Source organism: Citrus clementina, unplaced genomic scaffold (genome assembly GCF_000493195.1).
Source record: "Citrus clementina cultivar Clemenules unplaced genomic scaffold, Citrus_clementina_v1.0 scaffold_2, whole genome shotgun sequence".
NCBI classification, from domain to species: domain Eukaryota; kingdom Viridiplantae; phylum Streptophyta; class Magnoliopsida; order Sapindales; family Rutaceae; genus Citrus; species Citrus x clementina.
The window spans coordinates 15,931,603-15,949,280 of record NW_006262688.1 but is presented as its reverse complement, the minus strand read 5'-3'; the positions used below and the strand labels follow the sequence as shown (position 1 = coordinate 15,949,280).

The following is a 17,678-nucleotide window of genomic DNA, read 5'->3' as shown; positions in this document are numbered from 1 at the left end:
TAAACCATTTGGATTTTGCCCATGAAATTAATCGAATCGAACCAAGTAATTTTGGTTCGGTTCGATTCGGAACCGAGCGCCTAGCCTATCATTTACATTCGATTTGAAAAAATTAGTTATATTTTACTGGATGTACTTGGGAAATTTACAAAAATGATCCAAAAACATTGGTATTTTTTAAAATTAGTCATCCTAACTTTTCTATCATATTTAGCCCAAACAAAGGGTCCAGCTACCTTGTAACGGTTATAAGTAATCCCCCTATTTTGTCTTTCAGAAAAGCCACCATTGGATTGAAACTATTGTAATCTAACGGGTAAAATACAATAGGCTAGATAGAAGAGGTTAAGTGCAACCGGCTTTTCTGGTGGCAACACTTTTTGTTCTCCGATCCACTAACGCCCACTACAAACAAAAAAAAAGGATTTTGATCAGGTGTAATCGAGAATTTCTGTGTCTAGCTACCAATTACCAGCAACCATTTTCTTGAAATCGCATGCTTGAACATCTCACATCATTTTAAAGTTCGTTGAAATTGAGTTATTTAATAATTTTGGGTTCAAAGAAATTAGGGTTGTATTTGGGAATATCAAGTGTAAGGGGATTGTCGTCGATAATAAAAAACGAAGAGGAATGCAAATGGAGGCTTTTTTCGCATCACGGTAGCCATATTATACAAGAGAAATAACAGTTCAGGAGCATCATTCAACTTAGAAGAGAGGTGGTGGGCGAGGCATAAAGAAGGGGATTTGAAATGATCCCAGTGCGGGTGTGGAGAATCAAATGCGAATGCGCGAGCGTGAAACTTGAAATTTAGGTAAATCTTCGTAAAGAATTGCAAAATTGGGGATTCATTATCGTGATTGCACGGAAAAAAATTAAGTTTACTGGAATTGAAAAATAGTATTGTATTCCTTACTTGAAATGATGCAATGAAGTACCCACATTATATGCGTCGTGAGTAGTATATTGTTTTGGATTATGACAATGGATTTCATGTAAATGTAATTTAGTTGGATTGATTTCAGTATGCAAGCACTTGATTTTATTTTATACCATGTAAACAGGTTATATTGTCTTTGCCCTCGATGATAGACTGGTTATGTGAAAAAATATTGTATAGTAATTATTAGTAAATAGATGAAATGTTAATATGTGATGGTTATATGATATATGAATAATTAAGGCCAAAGTCACTAGTTTGAAGGAAGGAAAGAAAAGAGGAATGTTAAAGCGATATGTATGAATTATTTGACAGTATTTTGTTGCAAGAATGGAACTGGGGAGAATTCGTAAGTGGAAGGCACGCAATCATAATAGACATCTTGAAACAATGACCATTGTCAATGGCGAAGGCAATGAAGCCGCACAAAGTAACTATGGATTTGTCAGCTTCTTGTAAGTTTGTGAAAGAGTACCGATAAATTTTGAAGTCAATTAAATTGTTTGCAAAGACAAGGTTGAATATGATATATTGGTAAATCATTGCAATTTTGTAAATGTGCAGTGGGGAAGCTGTACGTCGAATGAAGGCAAACGATGCAAGGGCATGCATTACGAGAGAGGTTAGTAAATTGGAGGCGATGTTTTAATTGATTTAGTTGAGAATATATTGGAAATGTTATGTAATAATATTAATTTTTTGTAGGTTCGCAAAGAACTAGGAATGGAATTTACAAACTTACCTCCGAGCGAAAAAAGCAAATATATAAGTCAATCGCACAGAGGTGAGAAAGTTGTTGTTGAGGAGACAAAGTTTCTAACTCGATGCGCACTCGACAGGTTTGCAGCTGCTGTAGGACAATTGACAGATGACCAGAGGGAAGTAGTTTCTGAAATGGGTCTGGACAATCTAATTAAGCTTAATTGTGGAAGATTGAAAAAGGAAACTATGTTGTTGGCTTGTTCAGAGGACTGATGTGGCTAGGTGTGTGATAGAATTTAATGGTAGGGAGTTACAGCTTAGTGCCAATAGTTTTGCCTATATAATGGGAGTATCTGATGGGGGAATGCGACTCCAATTAGAGGGTGATAGGTCAGATGTGGCCGCATATCTAGACAAGTATAATGCAACATCAAGTGGAATTAACGTTAAGACTTTGGCCGATATTCTGCAGAATTCAAGGGAAGCTAATGATGAATTCAAAGTTACATTTATGTTATTTACCTTGTGCACCATCTTATGTCCTCCCATTGGGGTACACATAAGTTCATCTTTCTTATATTCTTTGAAGGACACTGAATTCATAAGTAAGAGAAATTGGGCAAGCTTTGACTATGACAAATTGATTCAAGGTATTACAAGATACAAGGAGGACCATCTTGCATATGTCAGTGGTTGTGTGCTATACTTGGAGGTAAATATCGTATTATCTAATTTCATGTAAACGTATAATTAATAATATAAGTGTTTCATACGGTTTTATACAATCACAAATATTAGTTTTCACGTTAAAGATATGAATGCACATCAAGATACGGGGATGAAACTTGAACATGAGATATATCAAAGAAATTACTATTTTGTAGGACTTGTAAGCAATTACACAGCTTCATTTGCCATGAAATTTTTTGGAGTAGTAGTTAAACTGACTTAAAATTATTTAATTTAATTGTTTGTGTAGATGTTCTGTAATTCAATTGTATATGGTGGACTACGTAGAGATAGATCGATCAGCCCAATTGCACTATGGAATGGGTGCGAGATCAAGAGGTTAATAAAGTGGATAGAGAAGAAATGTGGTTATGGGAGCATTAAGGTTGGTTAGTTATTTGTGTTTTTTCCTCAATTGCTGGTGTTGTAGGTTGGATGTACTGATAGGCAATTGTGTTTAAGTAACTAGTATTTTTGGTCGTAATGGCATAACATCTACATGTCTTTAAATAAATGAATTAAATGGTTAACTTCCAAAGCCATTTTGTTTCAGGTGACAGTTCCTTTAAATGCCGGTACAATGAAGACATCAGCTGGGGGTAGTTGTATTCATAGTGAACAAGATTGCACTAATCAATCATCAATTAGGCAACCCACAGACACAGTAAATGACCCACTCTCGAATTTAATAAGCCAATATAGGGCTGGACCTTTTGTTGTTGCAAGGTCATTGGAACACATAGACATTAAATTAATTAAATACATCATGAATGAAGACTTAGAGGAAGGGTAAGCTTTCGTTGACAATATTTCTGTCAGCTATGAGGGTGTTATAGTTTATCTGAATTTGTGAAATATAATAAACGCTATGACATGTGTAGGGAGACGATTGTGCAGACGGACAAGCATTGTTTGAGCAGGAACTGCATGTTGTCGTTAGCACCCACACGGTTGATAAATGTAAAGGTTAGTAAAAAGTAATGAAAGTTAAGGTGGATTCAGAAATAACTATTGCTTATTAAATTAAATGATTTTTCTTTTGATTACATGTTATTTGGGCTTGAAATTATATGATTGTGACATAATTCAATCATGAACTGCATTAATGTTATGCTGTCCCGGTTTGTTTTAGTGCAGATTATCTTCGTTATCACCGAAATGCTATCTACACTGCAGAAATGCAGTGAGGCAGACCAATGCGACAATTGGTTTCTTCCAGTTCTTATTATTGTAAGCAGCCAATTAATGACTATATGTGCATCAATTGATTTGCAGCTGTTTTGTTTTTAATGGATATCCTGGCTGCTTGAAAGAATGATTACTTTGTTTAGTGTTTTATGTTTATGTTCAATATGCCACGGAATGGAATTGGATGTTATCACATAATATGACACGATGACAATGATGTTCCTGTAATGTTAATAGATTTGCTAGGGTGTGGTATTAATATTTGAAAACATCTGTTGCAGCCACAGGTAGTGAGTGGAGAGGGACTCCTGCAGAGGTGGGTTGAGGAAAATGTGACTTTGACACATAAGAATAATGACCTTCATACATACGAGAGGGTATGGTTAATTAAGTTTACTTAAATTCTATAAAATTTATGTTCTGACAGAAGACTAGAAATCTTAGTATATTGCTTGTTTAACATTAATGTACAGATTATTGTCCCAGTGAATCAATGATTTGCACATGGGTACTTGCTAGTGGTTTTAATTCAAGAGCACTGTACTGAGATATGGGACCCAGTGCCTACTTCATTGACATCAAACCTGTTTGTGATAGAAGTGCAACAAATTGTAAGCTACGCCTTTATGTTTTGAATATAAGAGTTGGTATTTAATTGTTATACAAGTCAATTTAATTCCACTAAATTGCATCACAACTTATTTTATGACCAGCTGAATTGTCTTGATACGGTTCTGAACGAGGAAACCCGGACAAAATTTGGCGGCTGCTTTGCATTTCGGACATTCTCTATTTTTCAACCATACTCTCTTGTTAAGGAATGTCAGGCACACGACTGTGCTGTTTATATTGCTATGTTAATGAGGCGCAAAAGACGAACAATACAACCTGCACCAGAGGTAGAAAAACATGTTGTTGCCGTGATACTCATAATTTTTATTATCCACGTATAGAATAATGATGTATATACAATGTTATTTGATTGCAGATTTGGTCTTCAGACGAAGAACAATTAAGGCTTCTGTTGTTGTTGGTTCAGTTTGAGAATAATGATGTGAGGAATAAAGTTGTGGAAAATGCAAGCTTTCATTTCATTGAGACACAAAGAGATGCCCTCAAATGAGACGATGATTTGGCAAAGAGGGTAAGGACTAACAGAATGAAGTCGCGAAAAATGGGCTATGGGCCACGAAAATAAGTGTGAGAGTTAACAGTATATAAAGAAGATTAAATAGACGTTTGTCATGTTAAGCCTACAATAGTTTGTGGTAATTACAAAAGTAATGAACTGATGCATTATTGTCTATCTTAGTTATAACTTACTATCCTTATTTGATTCTACATTAAGTAAGATTGGTCGTATACCGAAGTTTTATAAGTTTTTGTGGTAAAATATTATAGAATCTGTTATTCTACTTCTTTATTTACTGGATCACTTCGATTTATTTCAAGCATGAACTTCAGCCATAAATTTAATTCTGGTTCGTTAGAGTATCCAACAAAGACGGGTACAATAAGGCCATAAAGCAAGTTCATCTAAGATATAAGTATATTTTAGGTCAGCTAACCGCTGTTTTTTCCTCGAAGCCGATGCCTGAAATGAGAGAATTTAGGCTTACCACTACCCGCCATGAGGTTAACTATTGTAGTGAGATATAATACCCGTCATCTTATTATTATAACCTACGATTCATGTGGCAGAATAACATTTAGTTATATAGTCACCCTGCATTCAAAACTATCTTTATTTATTAAATGCAGTACTTACTCACAATACTAGAAACCATGTCCCCTCCATAGGTGACCGTAATTTGTTGCATATATTGATGTACTTGCATTGGCCCGTTCATAATTCGATAAGAATCCTTCGATGCAAGTGTTGTCAGTTGAGTCATTGTCTATGCTGACGGGGAATTGTTGAAACCATGGTTGTGAACCACTGTCAAGGCTTAAGCTATTGCTGTTATGTGAGTGTGTGGACTGAGCATTCTCTTGGTTGCCTAGTATAGGAGTTGCCGTACGCATTTCCGATTCTGAGTCCTCTTGTATTCATTACCACATTCTTTTCACACATGAATTGACTTCCTTGCGTGGCACATTCAACATTTGCTTCTGTCGGTTGTTCCTTCCTTTTGCACTTTCGAATCGTATGTCCAGGCTGCCTGCAGCCACTGCATCTTCTTTCTGGTGGAGACCCTATTTTCTTCTTCTTTCTACAACCTTTGGTCAAAACTACAGTCGGGTCTTGAACATGACTTCTTCTTCCTAACTAGCCCTCTAATGTGTCTTTATCTTTATCATATATTAGTGCTTCCAACCGTAGTGACAAGTTGTGTGCATCTGTAATGGTAAGCTCAAAGGTTGCACAACTACTGGCAGCTAGTCGTTGCAAGTTTCGACAAGCAGCATGCAGTGATCCCAGTCGTGCTTCCATGCTCATGTATGGGGAATTTGATTTTTCTTTCTTCTTATGTGGGCTTACCCCAGTTTTTGCATTCTTAGTCCATCTACCCAAAATAACACAATTTGGAATTGTTCTAATATTTTCTACCTTCATCACAGTAAAAATATGTGAGCAGGGAATGCCAATAGTCTCAACCATTAGGCAGCTACATAAAACACTATCCCACATGCCCCCTAATTTCAACATTCCACTCCTTATCAGCAAAATCATATTTTTTTACCTGATAAACTCGTACTACATCGTCATTGGATACTTGTTTTGTTGTCATGATGCCTTCCTTGGTAATTTGATTTGTGATAATGCGAAATATAGCCCTTGTGTAAATGTCCCATACCTGCCCCTCGTATACCTTCAGGTGAGTTCTCAACACAGGCCGACCGTCGACACTATCATAGTCATCATTACCTTCGACATCTCGCTGTCTATCCATTAGCCTATCCATTTGTTTGACAAATGATATGAGTCTAAGTCTAATACTAACGTAGAGATTTAAAAATGCATTCATTCATTCGGATCGCTGTGTGCTCCTCATTCCACCAAAAAACTTTCCTTGTAGAAATGCTTCAGCCCATATATATTTGTCACTGTACATCTTCGTCACCCAGTCATTGTTTTCAACATTATGGCGTGCCACTAACTCCGTCCATGCTTGTTCAAGCTAATCAATAGTATATGGTTGCAGCATGCATCTTTGAAATCCATTAGTAAAATCCTTGTGGATATTTGCCTGTGCATTTCTAGCTAGTTGCCAACAACATAGTCTATGTACTGATTGAGGAAATTTCTTTGATATTGCATTCTTCATTGCCTTGCTGCCATCCGTTATTACTGTTTTAGGCTGCTTACCGTCTACTACTTTTAAGAAAGTTTCCAATAACCAAATGTATGCGTGTTCCGTCTCATCTGAAAGTAATGCAAATCCAAACTCAATCATCCATCTGTGATGATTTATGCCCAATAACACAACAAATGGTTTCCGATAAGCATTTGTTCGATATGTTGCATCAAAAGCAACAACATCGCCAAACACCGCATAATCTGCTCGGCATCCACCATCACACCAAAATAAGTCTCCTAACCTATTATCTTCATTAATTGTGTGCGCAAAGTAAAAAGCAGGATCATCGCACTTCTTCCCTTCCAGATACGAGAGGCAAGTTTCCGCATCCGATTCATGTAGTAGTTTCCTACAGTGTGTGTCCATTTGATTATGCATGTCCTTCCGCGAATATCCAATCTTATTGTACCCTCCCGACCTCTCGACCATATACTCATGTATTTGGGATGGTTTCATACCAACCTTGTGAAGAGATGATACCGCAACTAAGTCTGCTCCAGAAACCTTCCAATGGCTCCTTATATAGTAAACATATTGAGGTGGTGTTAGTGTGTGGTTGTGGCCAGCACTGAATTGCGTACATATCCATGCAGTATTCTCATCATTCCGTTTAATCTTAAATGCAGCTTGGCAACCAGTCCGAGGCAGGGGTCTTGCCTCTCTTATCCTATTATCTTGACAAAGAAACTTCTTTGGTCGATACCCTTCTCGGCTGCAAACCCACTTTCTTCCAATGAGCACACCTTTAGTATTCCATCTTTTATTATGTCGTCGAACTCCGAATCCCATTTCCTTCGCATATTTACAGTAAAAGGAATCATCATCTTCATCAGTTGTAAATTTCCGACCCAAAACATCTACTGTCTTAATCCTTCGTAAGGCCGATTCATTGTTATCAGCATTCACCTCATTTTCTGCCTCCTCTTCAGTTTCTGTATCTATTTCAATGGAGTCCTTATTCATCTCGGTGGGGGGATCACCGTCGGTTGCTGGCCATTCATCGTTCTTGTCTGCATGCATTTCGTGAGCTCCTATCTCCATAATTTGGTAACTCAAATCACATTCACTCTGAGAACCCGATGTCCACGACATTTTATACCAACGGTTTGGCTGACAAATTAAAGAGTTTTTTTTATCAAGGATTTATATAGTAATGGGTAGTCGATATAAGCTCACGTTAATGATTCAAATTTAGTTGTTATAAACTAAGAAAATGAAACTAACATTCATGTAATGTACACGTTAACTAAGTGTCTATAGGCAAAACGAATGTTAATGATTTAGCCAAAAATGAAGATACTTACTTTGTGAAGTGGGACGAGCTGATGTACTCTCAATCCCAATATAGGCAAATAGTGGATATGATTATTGTAGATGTTATCCGTGAACTTTACCACCTCCTGGCTGCCTTTAACGTCAATAGAGTTTGTTCTTGTTAAAGTGTCTTAAATTTTGCTTTTGTCCACATGCAGTCAATGTTGACCTTTGATGCACAGTTAAGCGCGGGCTCATTGTTCAGTCTCCCGCCCTAATAATTCGCAATTGGTTGTTGCAAAAAATTTAAAACGAATAATTAATCACATTCGATAATGCCTATGCTGAGAAGGATTCCATAGCTCGATAGTCATCGCTTACAACCATTTCAATTATTGCTTAAAATAACCCAAAAATTGTTGTTGTGGCCTAAGACTAATATGAACTCTCTGTGACCATCAAAGCACGTATAAGCTCGTTCAGCCTGAATAAAATATGTACTCTGTTTAATGTTTGATTATTTCATACATACTTTCATTTAATTGTTTTAATAAGAGGATTCTGCCTTTATAATGCTGTTTAGGTGTAGGAGTATATCAGACATGTAATATTTAGGTACATAGATGGCAATAAAAGCGTTATTTCATTAGTGCATTCATCTAGCTTGTCGATAACAATGATAGTTTGTCATTTTTTAGCCATAGGCATAGTGGAGTTGTTTGATTAACTTAAGTACAGCTGCAGTAATAACAGCAAATAACGCAATGGTTACACCAACCTCCAACCACTTTCGGTTTATAAGAAGACTATCATTATCCATGGCGTTGAAGGAGGTGGGAATTTCTTCTCTGCGGTCTGCCACAACTATATCGGAATATTTAGCTTCTTGGTTACAGGCAACACAATGTGCTTCGTATGCCTTTTCAGCAGATTCCTTTGATTTATACGACTTGAATAAGTTTCCAGGAAATCCATTCACTTGCAATTGACATTCAGGCCACGATTCATAAATCCCCAGTCTTCTTCCAACAAACACTACGTAATAAGTAGTTCGTGCCATTGGCTTCAAAAACCTGCATTATTCCCAAGTTTATTATCGACAGTAAGAACTTATTTATGGGGGGATTGGTTAGGCTTTGTTTCAACATGTGAAGTAATTGCAACACTGAAAATTTAATTCCTTCACATAAGGCAATTACACTAACTTAATTGACTTTTTGATCTACCCACATTAGTTACAAATTGAACATTTACAATAGTACTGAAACCCTAACAAATCCCGACAGTATTAACACAAATAGCAGATGTAATTGTACACGACATATTATAATCCCCTCTTAATAACAAATCTAACATACAAAACCGCATATAAGGAGATTTCATGCTAATTTTATGGTTTATTTGAAGACATAGTATGATTTAGGGCGATACTTTCCTTTAATGGACACTGACTTGAAAAAGAACAGTCCAATGCGAGTGCGTATCCCTCGATCTCTTCCGTCAGTGCACGTAATATGAGGACAATTACCACAGATCAAACATTCCTCTCGACAGCAGAGTACATGCCCCAGTTTATAGAGCATCCATGCCTGTGGGAATGGATAATTTGGGTCGATCAAGAAATGGTTTGAACCTTCGCTGGGAAAAGGTTTTATACTGGCCAAATAGATATAGCCATCTGGCACGTGGCAAGGCCACATATTGGTCATGGGATCTGGAAACTATTGCAATACTTTGTTTCTTACACATGTTGACATGTACATAATGTTATTTCATAAATATTTGGGACTTCAGATTACGTTTTGCTCATCGCAATTTAGTTATCACCTTATATGTTAAATGCGTTGTATATGATAGACATTATTTTTATTTAGTTGATTGTTAGGTATATGTGCCAAATACGAATGGATAACCACTTACTATGTTTGGATTACAACACATGCAATGAAAACTATAATCACAATATATGCCCGCATATAATGAAATTAATTTTAATTACATTTGTAACGCGATAATTAAAACAACACTCTCATGCTTTGGTGAATGGATTATCGGCTCTTTCTTGGCAGTCAATTTGTTGATGGTCCGCGAATTGTATATCGAGATAGTAAGTTATAGGGTTTGAAAAATAAGTATTCATTCATACGTTTATTTTAATTTATTGATATAATTATTGGTATCATATAACTGTAACAATATATTAAACTGAATAATAAACCCCATCTTTTAGTTATACAATATAAATTTTTACAAGACGTTTGATTACAGTTAAGACTGTTATGCGATTAACTTATGTTTATTTATTAGTATAAATGTGATTATTCACTTATTAATTTTTCATACAACAATAATAACTATTTCTATTATTTAATGAGCATTCTATTGTTATTATTAATAATCTTTGTTATAATAATAAAAATCATATGAATATTAATATTAATAACATTAATATTAATATAATGGTGATGATGATGCCATAATTAAGGCATTTTAGTGAGAGTATAACTATTGGCACCCCTATAATGTCTTCATAAAACCCCTGTTCAGACGAACCCCATTACTAATGGACATAATTCATTATTTGTCCAATATTACCCCTAAATTAATTCCAATAAATCGCTTCTTTCACTTTGTGAACAAATCCATTTTTTTGAATTAATACTTCATCAAAAAAATAAAACAAATTTAAAGGGGTGCCAATAGTCCCACTCTTCTACTGAATAGACGGAAGTAGGCTTATTAAGATTCCCAACATAAACTGAGATAAACACGTAAATGGGACACAAAACCATTCCCATTGCGATTACAACAGGTTACATCAAAAACTTCTTATGATCCTTAGTTCTCGTTCCCAGTGCAAAGCGCTCCCATCCTAGCCAGTTTCGATTCCAACCCATTTCTATTAAGGCTCTCGCTAAGTTGGATCATCTCCAACATGGAGCCAACAAACCGCAACTGTTAGAATTGGATGTTAATTTTACGGTGAAGATAAATTATGTATGAAATATAAGCATTGACACCAACAACACTCTCATTTTGACACTCTCAAACACAAAATTGTATCTTGTTTATTCTTCTTCACACATCTGACGCTCCTATTACTTCTTTTTGTGTTTTAACAATATTCATCACCAACTACTACCACTGCTGCAATGTATGGCGAAATGGAATAGTAAAGGTGGGAAGGACGAGGATGAATTTTAGTTATTATCCAATTAGGGTCCTGCTACTTTGCAACTAGTGTTTGGTACCCCTATTTTATCATTTATTGATTTAATCATTAAATCTAATAAAAAAGTTGCGTATCGGAGCAGATTGGTTTTCATGGTTATTAACATTGTCATCCCTAATGTTTGCTGAAAAATTAAAAAATGCAAAAGTCTCTAAATGTTGACATATATGTCCATATTATTTCAAATTTTTGTATAATTAAATGTATTGACCTAGTTTGACTATTAGCATGAGTATAATGTATGGACAATAATGTAATCTCAAGTAAAAAATTTAAAATGCACGAAAAATTAACATGCCTTAATAATTTTTTTTAACATAATATCTATTTAATATACAATAATTATTTGAATATGTCAATTAAAAAAGAATACATGATAAAATATATATTAATTTGTTAACAATAAGTCAATAATAAATAAGATCATAACGAACATGTATATGCCTAAATTAAATGTTTCCAATAATATTATTAATGAACAAGTTGCGTAATTCCTAAGCTATATTTAATTAAATATTTTTTATTTTGATATTATTATCTTGTGTACGATAACTAAATTTCATTTTTGTTCTTTCTTTATTCCTAATTAGCAGTTTAGCACCCATGAACTATATCCTCTATTTTTGTTTCCTTCTTTTCATAAACTCTAACATAATACAATAGTTTTAATTAAAACCATCATATGTTAGAAGCATATTTTTTTATCGACAAAAATCCTACCATTGATTCTTTGGTCTCTACATTAGTGTGATTTAAAAGAATTATTAATTTTTCATACATGCCATTGAATAAAGATTTATAGCTCTTAAAATTTTATTTTTTATAAACTTACCCTTCTCTAAAGTTCTCTGGCCTCTAAACTTTTTCTTGGGAATTTTTTTTAATTTATATAAATGACTATTTTTATGTTAAATAAAAGATAACACAGTTAGAGAATAAATGATTATAAATTATAGATTATTATTCTTTGTCCTTAATAGTAATTTAATGAATGGTTATTTTTATAATATTTTTTATCATTAAATTATAGTATGAGGTTCTTTGAACCCACTAAATTACTTTTTACACCCAACTGCTCAAAAAACCCGTAGCCTAAATTAAAATTAGACAATGTACACCTCATAATAATCAAAATAACCCCAATTTAATTTATTTTTTCAATAATAAATATTCACCTCTGTTTTCTTAATCAAAATTGATCTTTTATGGATTAGATAAGCTTACAAAGTGTGGACAATAAAAATGAACAAAAAAGTACTTTAAGCATCTAAAAATTCAACTCTTAATTTCATAACAATAAACATTGATTTATCTCTTTATTATTCATTTTTTTTTCACTTGTAATGGAAAAAGAATTCTCTACAATTTTGTTATCAATTGCAAACTTACAACTAAGATCAAATGGGGATTGGTGCTAAATATTAAGTTAGGATGTTCAAATCTTGTGTTTGTGTGTGTGTTTTTTTGGTGCTATTGGCCTTTGGTTTTACGGTTAATTAATGATCAATATGCAATTCTTCATATATATACACTTCTAGTGTTTATGCAATTTTTAAATATTACTCTACTGAAGGATTCCATAAAAGCCCAATTCATGTCTCATGAAATTAATGCTAAAACTTGCTTAAATTAAAGGTCTCCAACAACAAAGGTGGATGGTAATTCAATTTGATTCATTTGTTTCATTAATTTTTACACTATTTTTCTTTTTTCTTTTTGAATGAATATTATTTGTTTACAATGAAATTACGTTTACTTTAAAACAAATTTTGAATTTAAATTAGGATAAGATCAAAGAAAAGTATAATTAATTAAGTATATATCTTGTCCTTAATAGTAATTATTTCATAAGCATTTTTATAATTGAAAATTTTAATTAAAAAATAAGTGCAAAAAGTATTTTTAAGTCAAATAGCCTAATTTTAATTAAAATGAGCTACTACGTGTATTTTTCTAATTTAAATATCTAAAATGCTTAATTTATTTTTTGCAAGGGTAAAATTTTATTAATTGTCATCTCAACAGTATAAGTATTAAAACTTGAAATGAATAGGACTTGAATGTTAAAATTTAGAAATACTACTTTTTTTTTAATTAACAAAACAAGGGGTTACTTACCCTATTGGGTTTAGGAGAAAAATTAACTACGGAATGGAAATCGGTAAGTGATAAATATATTCATTGAAATCATAATTTATGGTCGATATAACGATAATACCAATTTTCGATGCATTTTTGTGTGAAACATAGTTGTAATAGTACGATAGTGGAGATTTCAAACCACGATTGCAAGCTAGCCAAACCATTGAGAGAAAATGCATTACCATTCAGATAATAAGTTAGGGAATTATTTAAAGATGGGTCACATACTACGCAATAGTGTTGTGGTTCGTGTGGGTTAAACTATTCAAGTAAACTGGAACTAATAAAGGCATAACTTTAAGGGAAATGCATACAACTTAATGGACATTTGATTAAGTCACGAGTGAAACGTCCCATTATTTATTCCATTGGTGCCCATATTACAACATACTTGGCATTTATGCCTGATCACATATTTTACAAGGCATACACACCTAGTACACAACATGGTACATTTTCAAACATAGATATCACCGCGAACTTCAGCCTCTAAGGCATATAGAAGTGACTTACCACACCTTCACTTTCTAACAAAAGCGGTGCATATACTCGAACCAAAAGTGACTTACCGGACCTGTCACTTTCTAACAAAAGCGGTGCATATACTTGAACCAAAAGTACATTATCACTACCCAAGAAAGCTCGGCGGTGGCCGAAACCACTATTTAGTTGACATAGGACGCTCGGTATCCCCATGCATAACATTGGGGAATGCTTCAATATCCACTCTCTGTCCATTATCCTCTCTTTTAGCAGCCTGGAACACAAGACAATACAACTTACAAGAGGAAAATAAAAATTTCAATCTGAATACCCAAATGAATAATCGTGGTAACTTTGAAAATAATTGAAAAAAACATATCGTACATCAAGTTTTTACTTCCGCAGATGCAGAGCTTTCAGGCCGGACAGAAGCAGGTTTCTTAAGCTTACAGAAGCGCTTGCTGTGTCCAACGCCTTCGCATTTCTGACACTTATACATACGTTTGGGGCCGGAAGGTGGCTTTCCACAATCCCCACTGTTTGGTGTATTAACAGTGTTATCTCCAAGATCTGCTTGCACTGGAAGAGGGGTAAGGACAACTTCCATCGCTTGTTGGACCGAAGAGTTAACATGCACCTCATTATGTTCGCTCTGTGGTGGTGCATCGGTAAGGCCTTCAGGTGGTGGATTGCCTTGGACCTCACTTGGTCGTTGGCCCTGAAGACCATTGACAGCTGAAGAAACAATTACAGCGGCCACATGAAAACAGACGAGCATCCCAGTTGGTGGCGCATGCTCAGGCACTCCATTGAAGGGTTGTTTCAAGAGCATTGAAGGCACTGCTAGCCTAACTGCGATCGCCATTGCAGTCGGAGGCAAGGCATGGACATGAGTCGCATGTGGAACGATAGGATGGCGATGTCGGCCTCCCATGTCCACAATAACTGGAACGTCAACAGGTACACTGTTGAGTTCTCTTGCTGGCCCCGGACGACGAGTGCCAATAGGTGTGAAATTCACAGAAATATGAAGTGCATTGTCACCTCTTTTAATGCTCTCGTGGATCATGACTTGAAGTACGTCGTCGGAGAATAATTTGGCTACATGGCCCAGCCAGGATGGTGCACATGTCGGGCGGAACAGATGATTTGGTGGTGATTCATCGTTTTGCAAAGCTGAAGAAGCTATGAAGCAGAGGTTCAATAGCTTGAATTAGGTGGACCGAACGGTTGGAACAGCAATGCTCTCACCCATATAATCCAAGATGTACGTGAAATGGCCATCAGAGGTATAATGGGTACTATGAGGCTGAACCATCTGAAAAATTTAAACACGGTGAATTGATATAAAATATATTGTAATGCAACAAACACCACATCATGAACTGTGGAAATTAAAATGATAAAAATTATGAGGTTACAGTCCAGTATTCCAGTCTATGAGGGGAAATATACGAGATACTCGGCTGATGTTAATGTAATGGACTGAATATCAAGAATGACACTTTTAATTAGGACTTATGGAGGAGCGGCAAAGTATTCAAAACATCTTTAAGTCCCACATGCTAACGACTATAAATCTACAAGCAAAGCCTAACGTTGCACGAACAATAATAATTTAGTTAAGCCTACAATATATGTGAATGAAGTGTAAGTACAAAAGGTACCTTCTGTTGTTGCAAAGCTCAATGGATTTCTTGCACAAATGAATGGAAATGTGTTGCTCTTATAGTAAAAGGTCAGTGGTGGGGTAGGTCATTAATAGAGCACGTGATCTAAATCCATTAACCTAAAACTCTGGAAAACATGATATTTGCGCCAATAATCCTCCCCTATTAGGAATTTCCATGTATGAAGCTAAACACTGGTATTATTTATATACACACCTTTTGTGAATATGTTTTTTATTTATTTCTAGGAAAATAGTAGTTCAGTTCAGTGAACGCGCATTTGTCTATAATTATAGGTAAGAGAAAATGTTAGAGGGGCTGATTGTAAATTATTTATAATTATCGACGCTAGGTAATAAAATATGAAAGCTGAAGGTGCCTAAGCAAACCGCTTAAAGATCTTACCAACCTATGGATATGCCCATCCCCGCAACCACTATTTATGGGTGTCTTTTATGTACTTTTAGTGACAAATAACAAGGGTCAATGATAAAGGCACCAGAGCACCAAACAAAAGTTCAATGCTTCCAAGCACGGACAATGCTTGGATAGTCCAACGTCATGTCATCAACTGTAGAAAATAATAATAGATCCAAAATAACATTGTTGCCTTTTTTGAAAGAGACAAGACTTACTGACTTTGCTTATGTCCTGTCTATAAACCCGCCGTGCTTTTGGGGTAATGATGCCATACTAACTTGTCCCATCAAAATAAAGTGTTAGTCACCCATCGGGCACGTGGCATAAGCAGGTTCGAGAATTACTTACGTGACACTACTTTTATTTGAAGTAGCCATCCCCATCGAACCGACATGACTTGGAAACAACACAAATGCAAGCTAATTACCAGTTGACTGCTTGTTTATATGGCTTAAGTGGGTGATTAAGTGCTTACCATCTAATATCAAATGGGAGGTTGCTACCTTACACACTCAATGGGAAGCAGCACACGTGCTATCAGGAGAGAGAAAAATCGTGCAAATGCAGGCGATGGGAGTTGGCTAAAGTTGGATCTGTAACTTAGTCAACTCCTATTATATGTTACACAATAGCATATGTTACAAAATATAAGGTTAGCTGCGATGTAGTTGGAGGGACCATAGGAGGCCCATTTGTGAAGTAGTGAACAGATGGGAGAACTTAGGTCTTGCCAAATTAACCGGCAAGTTGGAAACATTATTACCATTTACCATATGTTAACGTCAACTCTTTAAACTATAAAAACCATTTCAAACTGAGCCATGCCCATTAATTACTTCCTGACCGGCCACGGTAAACCCTGTCACATCACGCCACCAAATAATTTGTCCTTTTGTCCTAACTAATAATTTTTTATTTAATTTAGCATATGTGTAGTTCTTTTTCGTACATGGGATAAATTTGCAATGACCACATGCGTGTTTCAAACTGAAACCATACATGATTATACGCACAGTGTAAATTCAATAATTTATTTAGTTTAATGAATAGATTCAAGTGAAAAAAAAATTTATAGATATTTCATCCGCTGCGAGAAATTTTCTAGGCCTTATATTGTGCATTACTTGGGGATTGTATTAAACAAATGTTAACCACAAATAATATTGCTACGTCGCTAACAAATAATATTCTGTGAGTTTATTCAATGAAAATAATTAGCCGATACTTTTCTTACGCACTAAATGCTGGAGTAACAATTGAAATATATACGATGGTGACTACCCACCATCGTATATATTTATATGCAGATATAAATTGGTATAAGATGGGGATTCATTTTTTCATACCGTATCATTTATATGTATGTAGTTATAATGCCAATTAACAAACGCGCTTACTAATTCCGTAGCTTAATCTGTGAAAATGTGTGAAAAAAAAGAGGCAAAACAACTAATCAATAATGCCATACAAAAGTTCCAAAAAATCAACCAATAATCTAATAGAACGATATACCTAGTACCGGGCCGTTCAAGGATTTAGGTCGGGCCCAATTGTACACAGTTGGATTACAGTATTAACCATGATATCAGTAACAATGGCCTGGCCACATGTTA

At 35.1% G+C, this 17,678-nt stretch overlaps 2 protein-coding genes across 7 annotated transcripts; one reads left to right on the top strand and one right to left on the bottom strand.

The window, feature by feature from the left end:
• Positions 1–324: 324 nt before the first annotated feature.
• Positions 325–4,164, top strand: LOC18053476. 6 transcript variants are annotated; one of them, XM_006447214.2, is made up of 10 exons: positions 327–817; positions 1,273–1,398; positions 1,508–1,565; positions 1,649–2,357; positions 2,625–2,759; positions 2,928–3,163; positions 3,256–3,340; positions 3,512–3,604; positions 3,844–3,939; positions 4,036–4,164. In XM_006447214.2, exons 4-10 carry the CDS (start codon positions 1,989–1,991, stop codon positions 4,057–4,059), a joined length of 1,038 nt encoding a protein of 345 aa, XP_006447277.2. In that variant the 5' UTR covers positions 327–817; positions 1,273–1,398; positions 1,508–1,565; positions 1,649–1,988; the 3' UTR covers positions 4,060–4,164. The 6 variants fall into 6 exon arrangements, with proteins under 6 accessions (XP_024047630.1, XP_024047629.1, XP_024047628.1 ...); XM_024191859.1 differs by having other exon boundaries at positions 1,259–1,398; positions 1,783–2,357; XM_024191858.1 differs by having other exon boundaries at positions 1,259–1,398.
• Positions 4,165–6,684: 2,520 nt separating this feature from the next.
• LOC112100925 (protein FAR1-RELATED SEQUENCE 5-like) lies at positions 6,685–7,956 on the bottom strand. The gene has a single exon (XM_024190800.1). The coding sequence runs from the start codon at positions 7,954–7,956 to the stop codon at positions 6,685–6,687; it is 1,272 nt and encodes a 423-aa protein (XP_024046568.1).
• Between the last annotated feature and the right edge of the window lie 9,722 nt (positions 7,957–17,678).